The sequence below is a fragment of the Odocoileus virginianus genome, chromosome 12 (genome assembly GCF_023699985.2).
Source record: "Odocoileus virginianus isolate 20LAN1187 ecotype Illinois chromosome 12, Ovbor_1.2, whole genome shotgun sequence".
In the NCBI taxonomy this organism is placed as follows: Eukaryota; Metazoa; Chordata; class Mammalia; order Artiodactyla; family Cervidae; genus Odocoileus; species Odocoileus virginianus.
In genome coordinates, this window is record NC_069685.1 from 57,179,673 (window position 1) to 57,190,150 (window position 10,478).

The 10,478-nt window shown below is 56.0% G+C and overlaps 1 protein-coding gene across 3 annotated transcripts in view; it reads right to left on the bottom strand.

Annotated features, from left to right (window-relative positions):
• RASAL1 (RAS protein activator like 1) overlaps positions 1-10,141 on the bottom strand; it is a 31,743-nt gene extending 21,602 nt beyond the window's left edge. The window contains exons 1-4 of one of the 3 annotated variants that reach the window (XM_070475331.1): positions 8,985-10,141; positions 4,596-4,652; positions 1,598-1,711; positions 1,379-1,440 (exon numbers count right to left, since the gene is read on the bottom strand). In XM_070475331.1, the coding sequence (XP_070331432.1) occupies positions 1,379-1,440; positions 1,598-1,711; positions 4,596-4,652; positions 8,985-9,049 (298 nt within the window). In that variant the 5' untranslated portion in view covers positions 9,050-10,141. The remainder of the gene's footprint in view (positions 1-1,378; positions 1,441-1,597; positions 1,712-4,595; positions 4,653-8,984) is intronic. The other 2 variants (XM_070475330.1, XM_020887847.2) reach the window with 2 other exon arrangements.
• Between the last annotated feature and the right edge of the window lie 337 nt (positions 10,142-10,478).

Genomic DNA, 10,478 nt, shown 5'->3' on the forward strand with positions numbered 1-10,478 from the left:
GGCAGACGCTTTAACATCTGAGCCACCAGGGGAGCCCTATTTCTATAAGCAGAGAACAAAACACATATAGTAGAAAGAGCACAGACTTTGCAACTAGACCACTTGTTTCAAATCCCAGCTGCCCCACTTAGTCACTTTGTGATCTTGGGCAAGTTATTTAACCCCCTGTGCCTCAGTTTGTTCACCTATAGAATGGGCATAGGGTTTCCCCGGTGGCACTGGTGGTAAAGAACCCTCCTGCCTATGCAGGAGACATAAGGGACGTGGGTTCAATCCCTGGGTCAGGAAGATCCCCCTGGAGGAAAGCATGGCAACCCACTCCAGAATTCTTGCCTGGGAAGACAGAGGCGCCTGATGCAGCAGCTACGGTCCATGGGGTCGCAAACAACTGGACACGACTGAAGCGACTGAGCATGCGCACGCAGAATGGGCATAACAAGGGTACCCACCTCTTAGTGTTATTAGAATAATTAAGTGAATTGATACGTGTAAAGCACTTAGAAAGTGATCAGCACACAGTAAGCACCACATAAACGTTAGCTGCTGTTACTGTTGCTACTTGCCTGCATATTTTTTTTTAATATTTATTTTATTTTATTTATCTGTCTGTGCTGGATCTTAGTTGCGGCATGCGGGACCTTTAGTTGCAGCACAAAAACTCTCAGTTGTGGCACGTGGGATCTAGCTCCCTGACCAGGGATCAAACCCGGGGGCCCTGCATGGGAGTGTGAAGTCTCAGCCACTGGACCACCAGGGAAGTCCCTTGCTTGTGTCAGTTTAGAATGTCCCGAGAAGGACACATGAGAAACTGACAACATGGGGCTGAGAATGGAGTAGCTGGGGTAAGAGGGACAGTCTCATTGCTAACTGTTATCTCTTAAATATTGAACGTAAATAAGTTAACTGCTCAATAAATGAATCAAATTCAAGTGCGGGCTTCCCTGGTGTCTCAGTGGTAAAAAAAAAAAAAAAAAATCTGCCTGCCAATGCAGAAAACACAGGTTCAGTGCCCGATTCAGGAGGATCCCACTTGCCACGGAGCAACTAAGCCCATGGGCCACAACTACTAACCCTGTGCCCCAGAGCCCAGGAGCCACAATTACTGAAGCCCCTGTGCCCTACAGCCCCTGCTCCACAAGAGAAGCCACTGCAATGAGAAGCCTGAGCGTGGCAACTAGAGAGTAGCCCCCACTCGCTGCAACTAGAGAAAAGCCCACGCAGCAACGAAGACCCAGCACATGCAAAAAAATAAATAATACAAATTTTTGAAAAAATAAAATTCAAAACAGAAGCAACAACCAAAATAATTCCCCCCGTGCTGCTTGCTATGCCCCAGCAAGCGCCACCCCCCTGCCCTCTGCCTGGAACCCTCACCCACCTCGGGGGTCCGCTGTAATGGCCTCCCTGCTCAGCGAGATCTTGCCTATGATGTCATCGTGCCTGCAGAAAGGCAGGCAGGTGAGGGTCCAAGTCAGGGACACTTGCCCCGCCCGTGGAGAGGTGGGTGCAGATGTCAATGGCTGGGTGGACAGGTACTGTGCTTTGGGGTGTCCCGCTTTCCCTCAGATGCCCAGATTTGGGTCCCCAGCACACACACCCCACCGTGTCCTCGTCCAACACGTAGAAGGCCAGATGGTGGAAATCCAGGGGCAAGTGCACAGTGTACTCCTCCCCCCAGAAGGGGCTCAGGCTCCGCCAGATGGTTGCTGTCCTGCAAAAGGGGGCACAGGGGGTTCTTTGGGCCACACAGGCAGCAGACACCTGGGGACACACACACACACAGACACATACACACCCAGAGCTACTCAAACACAAATACAGCTACATATACACACTCACATAGACCCAAGAACCCTGATATAGAGCTACAGATACACACACCAACCATAACACATACCCAGAGACCTGGACACACACACACACACACACACAGAAACAAACATTCACAGATATACCAAGGAAGCCAGAGACACAAACAGACACATGCACACATATACAGATACTCATATGCCTCTTCAAAAATTTCTAGAAACATACAACTATGTGTTTCAACGTATAGACAAGGCAGACCCACACAGAGAAAACATTCATACAGATAACACAAACAAAAGAAATGCCCAGAACATGGAGACACACACAGACACACATTCACATACACAGAGTAATACCCGGCAGAGATACACAGAGAAGATCACACAAACCCTCAGTAACAGACAAGACACACAATTCCATTCATCCATCCATTCATTCATTCATTCACTTCATAAACACTCACCCTGACTATGGCCAAGTCTTGGGGGCTATGGGGAATCAGAGGAAGAGGTGCCAAGGTCGCCACCCCCACAGAGCTCCCCCAGCAGAAAGGGGCTCCCTCCCAAACCCTTATGACACAATGAGAGAAGTCCTGTGATTGGTGAGCCCAGCAGGGCCCACTGGGCTGAGGACGGGAGGGGTCAGGAAAGGCTTCCTGCAGGAGCTAGTCAGGCAAAGTAGAGGATGAAGACAATCCAGATGGCTGGAAGAGCATGTGCCAAGGCACTGAGGCAGGAATGGTGAATTTGAGGAACAAGAAGATTGTGGCTGAGAGGCAGGGAAGTGTGAGGGGCCAGGGGACCATGAAGTCAGCAGGGGCCAGAGCACTCTCAGCAAGAGGGAACCCCAAAAGAATCGGGGACCAAGACAGACCCAGAAACAGACACACACCTCCATCCCAACACCTCTGCAGATGCACTGCCCTTTACCCAACAGCGAAAAGAGAACTCACTTTGCCCAGTCAACACACACTCAAGTTTACAGCTGCAAGATTTGGCCAACACACCTGCCTCTGCCTTCTTCCTTCTGAGGCAGGAGGTAGATGGGCCCCCTTCAGGGTAAAGCAATTGGAGATTCATTCCCTATGGACTAAAACTCCAAGACAATAGCAGGACGATTAAGGGAGAGGCTGGGCCCTGCCCAGACCACATACTTCTCATTCTGGAAGTCAGGAGACCTCTGTGACCACACATGTGCAGAAAGGCTCCTTGAGGTCAAAGGGGAGCGATGTTAACTAAGGCCAGGTGACCCACAGGCCTCTTCAGTAGAGTCCATCCTGGCTAAGAGATGCAGGCACACATGGAAGGATCCTGAGATACATGAAATACACACTGTGGACCAGGTAAATCAAAGTGATTGGTCAAAGAAAACCTGGAAGAAATGCTTTATAAAAGTAATTCAAACTACCACAAGGGTGCAACTCAGGGACTCGCCCTCTGAGTCTGCCCTTAGGCCTATCCACCACACATACTGTACTCTTGGCCCTCTTAATACTTGACTTGCTTCACTACTTTCCATCTTTCTGGGAATTCTTTTCTGCAAAGCCCAAGGGCCAGGGCTCTTGTCACTGATCACTGGTCTAGTAGATGAGCATCTGGTGCTCTCACCATCACAACCTGGCCTCAATCTTTGGCTGGGAACTCAATCCGCACTTCGCTTCCACCACACTCTTCCCTAGTAGAGTGTGAACGTGACAGACCAGGGCCACTCCATCAGACCGACGACCCTTCTTTCCAAATACTCTCATCCCCCCTACCCCACCTTCTTTCCAACAGGAAGTCCCCCCAGACTTGGAGGGTCCTCAGAACTCAGAGAGGGGCAGACAGCAGCCTGGGGTCACACAGAAAATCAGTCTGTGGGCGTGGGGGTGGTGTCACAGAGTGTGGTGAGGGGTCAGGGTAAACCCAGAGTGATGGGGATAAACCCAGAGATCAGCTGGGGTGCTGCAGGTTGACCCTCCCCCACATGGGCTCCCTGCCCCCAGCTCCCAGCCCATCTGGACCAGAACTGGCGCCAGGAGGATCCTGAATCCTCGGTCTCCATAGGAACCGAGGCTTCAGCCGCCCGCCCACCCACACCCCTCAGGCCTGCGGGGGCTGAGAGCTGTCCCTCGGCCTGCGGGGGCGGCAACCAAGCCCAGCCCAGCCCGAGACTGGCTCAGGCAACCAGACATCTTCACATCCTCACATGTTCACAGCGGCGCCTGTGAACCAAATAAGCAGGCATCGGTGCACACATGCGTGTACACGGCAGCCCACGTGTGCACACACGCATACACACCCCACACGCTGGCACACGTGAGCCTCTGAGTCTGCACACCCACGGGGACACACACCGGTGGTCACGGGCATTCACACCAGCCCTCCAACACTTCCCCACACACCATACACACTCACAAGCAGGTCCAGCTGGGCACACACACACAAACACACACACCAGTGCCCGCAGCACCCAGCAGGCCCAGAACCAGCCAGCCCAGCCAAGCGTGAGATTCCCGCCCCCGGGAAGGCGCAAGCTGGCAGCCGCTGAGTCAGCCCCAGGATGCAGGCAGGGACATCGTCAGGGCAAGGGGGAAGGTGGCGGCCAGTTGGTGGGAATAGAGGGACAGAGGAGCCAGCAGCCCCCACCATCCAGCCCCATAGCCGGGGCACAAACACCCGCCATCAGGCCAGCGAGTCCATCTGTGGGGTAAGTTTGCCCCCAAGGTCCTCTTTTCAATGTGGATTCTTATACCTGGACTCCCCTGTCTCCTTCACCCCATGCCCGGCTGCTCCCCGCCTCACCTGGCCACCACTTCGTCGTCCACTTTCACTATGCAGTAGGGGTCACTGCTCCCAGACCTGCAGAAGGAGAAGGTTTGGGGAGCAGGCTTGAGAGGGTAGACCGGAGTGGGGATCCCAGTCCATCTTTGTTTTATAGATGGGGGCAACTAAGGCTCAGAGATGGGAGGGGATTTGCTCGGGTCACACAACAAGTTCAATACAGGCAGGACCTCTGGGGACCATCAGACCATGCCATGGTTGCCCAGCAGCCACCCGCTGCATGCCTGACCTCCTTGAATGGGCCTGGGGCTTCCACCCAGAGAAACAGAACACTGAGATCTGAAACCAGAACATGTGGAGTCCTGGGCCCAGGAAGCCCAAAGCACTGGTCCAGAGCATGTACTCATCCGGTGAGTCATCCCTGGCCTCAAGCTTGCTCCCGGTGGAACCCCAGCAATTCCTCGCCCCCTCTGTGGGCCTCAGTTTCTCTGCTCTGTAAGTTGGGCATAATATTTCCACACCCCTCTTAGGGTAGGTGAAGGAGCTAAAGAAGCTAACACGTGGTGTGATACATCACAGCTGACCCCAGAGCTCTTCCCACAGACACCTGAACCCCAGCCTCAGGATATGTGCTGCACCCTCCATTGGGAGTTTCCCTGGGAGGGGACGCTGCATAGCTCAGCCTTCAGCGGGGACGGGCCTCAGTGGATGCTCTCACTGCAAGCACAGACCAGGGAGGCCAGACCTCAAAACTCAACCAGTAGGAGACATGGGCTGCAACCCCTCGAGTAGCCATGAGCCATTAGCCAACCAAAGCCAGTTCCATCCCCTCTTCATTATAAGATCTACTAGTCTATCTCAAGATAGGCTGCAACCCCTTGAGTAGCAAAGAGTCATTGGCCAACCAAAGCCAGTTCCATCCCTGCTTCATAATAAGAGGTACTTGTCCATCCCAAGCTGTTGACCGGGGTTCCTCATGACTTCCCCCACCCCTGCCCTCATCCCATCACACAGGCTTCCCTTGGCTTCCACCAAGCTCAGTCCAGCCTCAGGGCTTTTGCATTTGCTGTTCCACCAGCCTAAGACACCCACTCTGTTCTTGAATGGCTCCATCTTTTCATTCAAACCTCAGCCAAAAAGTCACTGCCTCAGAGTGGACAGTCCTCCGACAGTTGACTGTAACACTGCCCTCTGATCCCTCTGAGCGCGTGAAGTCATCTGGTTCCCTTGTTTCTCTCTGCTCCGCGTCTGTCTCCACGGCTCCCTGCCGCTTCTGAACGCTGAGATCCTTGGGGGAGGAGCTGTGCCTCCGTCCCCCTCCCTCCACAGCCTGGCAGAGTCAGGATTTGAACTCGGGTCTGTGGGGCTCAGCTACATGTTCCCAACCACCGCCACCTGCACTCCGACTCAAGATCCCTTCCCCATATGGCCCCATTCCCCAGTGCTCCAGCTCCCGCCCTCTCTCTTTCACCCTCCTTCCGTTCAGCCTGTCACTGATCCACAAACGCCTGGGAGATTCTGGGAAAGAGGGACATGGCACCAGGAACTGCTCTAACCTCGTCTGCTGAGCCCTTTGTGGGCCTCAGTTTCCTCTTTGGTTGCTTTCCCTCAGTTCTCTCTGCCGAGTGTGCCTTCATTTCCCCATCTGCTCTCCATCCCTGAACATCTCAGTCTGGTCAGCAACCTGTGCCTCCACGTTCCTCTCTGGCCTCCCTTTGGCATAATGCCCCAGGCCTCAGTTTACCCATCTGGATCTATTCCAAACCCATTGGGCTGAGTAACACTGGGAGCCTCAGTTTTCCCCTCCGGATGCCCATGGCTGGGTGATACCCCCTCCTTCTCGTGTCTCTCTCCACGTCCTCTATCCCTGAGCCTCTTTTAGGCAGGCTCCCATTCCTTGATTTTCCCAACAGCAGATGTAGGACAGACAGGCTGGAATCCACTAGAAAAGGGCTGGGAGCCACACCCCCTCCTGTTCACCCGGCCTGACCCCTGGGTCCCTCTGGGAGCGGAGCACGTCAGCTCCAGGACTCTGACGCACAAAGGCCTTATCAGACTCCTATCAGGTAGGGGCTACAGTGGCGGGAGGGGCTGCCCCTCCAGACCCTGGATCTCTCCAGACCCTCGGCCTCTCCCACGGCCCCTGTCCCACCTCCAGTGTGTGAAAGCAGGCCCCTGGGACATCGGCTGCCCCGTCTGCCTGTTGCCTGGTGTGTGCATGCTGAGTCGCTTCAGTCGTCTCCAAATCTTTGTGACTATGGACTGGAGCCCTCTCCAGGTTCCTCTGTCCATGGCATTCTCTAGGCAAGAATATTGGAGTGGCCTGCCATTTCCTTCTCCAGGGGAATCTCCCCAACCCAGGGGTCAAACCCACATCTCTTATATCACCTGTGTTGGCAGGTGGGTGCCTGGAAGCAGTCAGTATTCAAATCCCAGCAGTGTGACCCTGGGCAAGTGTCTATACCTTTCTGAGCCTGAGTTTGCCCATTCATGAAATGGTAATGCCAATAGGACTCAAAGAAGTGTTAAGCACAGGACCTGGCCCACAGGAAGCCCTCGACCACATATAGCTGCTATTATGAGTGACAGAAATAACTCAAATTATCAGCTGAGGCCTCCTCTCAAGCCAGGGTTGGAGCCCTCTCAAATCTGGGGAGGCTTCAAGAAGATTCTGGGCCCTCTCCCTTAGGAGAGAGGAAAGAGGACATACCCCCCTCTAAGAGTCCCCATGGGCATGGAGATCTCAGCAAGCTCTGAGTGAGCCCCTCTGAGAAGGGCACTACCAGCTAGGGAAACTGAGGCAGGCTGGCAGGATCCCCACTGGGGCCTAGTCACTTCCCCCTACCCTGGTACTGGGGTGAGGCCCACCTAGAGCTCACCTTGGCCCGGGAACTGGGGGGAAGAGAGGCAGCCGAGAGACTCAGGGATCAAGTATGAGTCAACTCCCTCCCCAGGAGAAGCAGAGGGAGCCCTGCGAGCTGTGTCTGGGTCCAACGACAACATCCGCCCCTCCCTCACGGCCCTCAGCCAGGACTGGTGAAGGGGCTGGAGCACCGAGAGAGGGGAAAGCTGTTTCTGAAAAGTCTCCCAATCAACCGTCCAGCAGCTGCCAGGTGACCTCACTACCTCAGCAGTTCCAGAATTGCTAATGCGCAGGGGCTCTGAAAGAGCATCTCAGAAGAGGGGAGACAGGCGGCTTGTCGAGACTGCATTGGCACAGCTAGCGAGCTCTCTGCTTTCTTCAGGAGCTTGTTTGGGGGTCACTGATGAGGATGGGGGCAGCTAGAACTGCTCTAAGGAGCTTCCCTGTTGACACAGCTCCTGGACTGGGGAAGGGGAAGGTTCATGAAGTCAAAGGCAGGATACCCTCCTCACTGGAACCCCCAGCCGGAGATGTTAGGGCAGAGCTAAGCCCCAGCCTGTGCAAAGGCTCAGAATCCACATTCCTGCTCCCCCTGGCCCCAGGGTAAATCCTAAATGGTTCTCTACCCTCACAACTGCATGAGGCTTTCAGACTCCCTGTCCAGGGTTCCCCTTGCCCAGATGGGAAATCCAGACCTGGAGAGGATCAGGTTCAAGGTCATACAGTCAATGTCCTGTCAAGGATCCCACACCTGTTCCAGGTACCCACACCCTCAGAGCCCCTTCTGGGCTCCAGGCCAAAGCAGGAGGGGGACCCCCTCCCTCCATTCTGCTGATTCAGCAACTGCTGACTCAGCCCGGAGGGAAGCATAATCAAGGACTGGTACTGCGGGGACCCCATCACCTGGCTGGGGAGGGGCTGCATGGGGAAGTTGGCTCTCCAAGCAGCTTAGCATCAGGAAAGGCCCCCCACGGGGCTGGGCGCTGGCTGAGGCGCTAGGGGCTCTGGGTCCAGAGGAACCGTTTCCCCCAGGCCTGGCCAGCGGGCCACCTGGTGACACTCTGCAAACCTAAACACCAGATGCTCGCAGAGGAATGCTGGGGCTGCCTGGATCCCAGGCCCTCTGGGGCCCCTCCCAGAGTCCTCTGAACCGGTGCCCACCCAGGCCTGGAGAAACCCCACCTCCAACACCTGCCTGGACTAAGGAAGGGAACCCTCCACCCCTAAATGACCTCCCCGGCTCTGACAGAATCTGATCCTGTAAGCCCCAGAGCTGAGGCCCTGGAAGACCCCCTTCAGTATATCCCAGGAACAAAGACACCCCCTTCCTGGCGACTGGGCGGGGCATCTGCTAAATCTGAGTGCCCCCTCCACCAGGACAACGATGGGCAGGCTGCCTCTCGCCCCGCGACGGTGGATCAGCCCCAGGACTCCGATTGGCACCCCTCTCTCATTTCACGACCTGCCCTGGCACGCCGAATGGGCGACCCCCTCCCCATCCATGCCCGGCACGCCCCTCATCCCCGACTGGCCCCGGGGGTACTCACACATCCTTGGCGGGCAGCGCCCGGCCCTCCACGACGCGGACGTTCAGGGAGCTGCTCTTGGCCATGGCGCCCAGCCCCAAACTTTCCGACCAGGAGGGCGCCGGGGTTCCGAGGCTGGACCGCGGCAGGGCGGGCGTCTACATGTCACCCGCAGCGAGCCTGGCACCCTCTCTCGGAGTCCCCGGGCCAGCTGCCCGAAACGCGCGGGTAGCTGGACGGGAGGTTTCCGAAGGAGGAGAGAGGACAGTGACCGGGGAGGGGGCGCCTCCCTCCCGGACTCTACAGGTAGGAGCCGGGCGCCTAGCTGGCAGAGCGCGCGGGGGGACACACCGCCAGCCCTTGCCTTCCAGTCTGGCGCTCTTGGTGGGCAGGCGGGGCGGGCGGTGGGGGGGTGGGCCACGGCCCTCCCCGCAATCCCGCCTCCCGCAGGGTCCCCCTCCCGCCCGTTCCCGGGGCCCCCCCTCGCGCGCCCTCTGTCGGCACCCCAGCCAAGCGTGCCGGAGCGCACCCGCCGCGGAGCCCCGGGCGCGCGGAGGTTGGGACTGCCAGGTGGGGAGCGGCCCACGGCCATGATGGGCGTGGCGGCAGGCTCCTGCTGAGTTGGCACTGGGCACGGAAGACATAGTGTGTCCCCTGCCTGCCCTGTTTCCAACACGATCACACCTCTCCGGCTCTCCCCTGCCTGCCATCCCCGCACCTCCTCCTCGGTCCGAGCTCCTCGCGCCGTCCCGGAGCAGTATCCGAGATCGCCGGGAGGCGTCGCTAGAGAAAGTCACACCCTCCCTGGGGGTCCTTTCAGAGTCCAGAGAGGGAGGGGCCTCGAACATCCCCTTCCATCTCTTTTAGTTCCCAATTAAATCCAGACTGTGCGTGCGGCAGATTCCACGTCACGGGCTGGCATTGCGGGGGAGGAAGCTGCGGCCGGAGGGGGAGGGGAGGGTTGAAGATAACAACCGCCACAGCGACGATAAAAAACCTTCCCCAAAGTGTTTGAACACTTACTGTGTGCCAGGCACTGTTCTAAGCGTTTTACACGCATTATCTCATCTTCCTCCTCACCATCATTCTATGTGCTACTTACTGTTGTACCGGTACCCCCATTGTACGGGTACGCAAACTGAGGTTCAGAGGGATTAAATAGCATGTGGAAGATCTTACAGTCAGTAACTGATTTGCCTTTCTGAATTTGAATGCTGACTCTGCTACTCAGTAACTGTGTGGTCTTGGGCCAGTCACTTAACTTCTCTGCACCTTGGTTTGGCTTTCTCATCTGTTCCTATGTTATTATAGTATCTCTTTCACAGGGTTTTGAGAGAATTAGATGAGATAAAGCCAGTAGAAAGGAAGCAGGAACAGGTGTCAGATCACTAACAGGCACATAAGAAACTTTTCAGAAAGTGTTTGCTATTATTGTCCTTCAAGCCAAAGCTCAAATATCACCTCCTCTAGGAAGTCTTCCAGGATGGCCTCTCATTCCAGGCAGGGGTTTTCTTT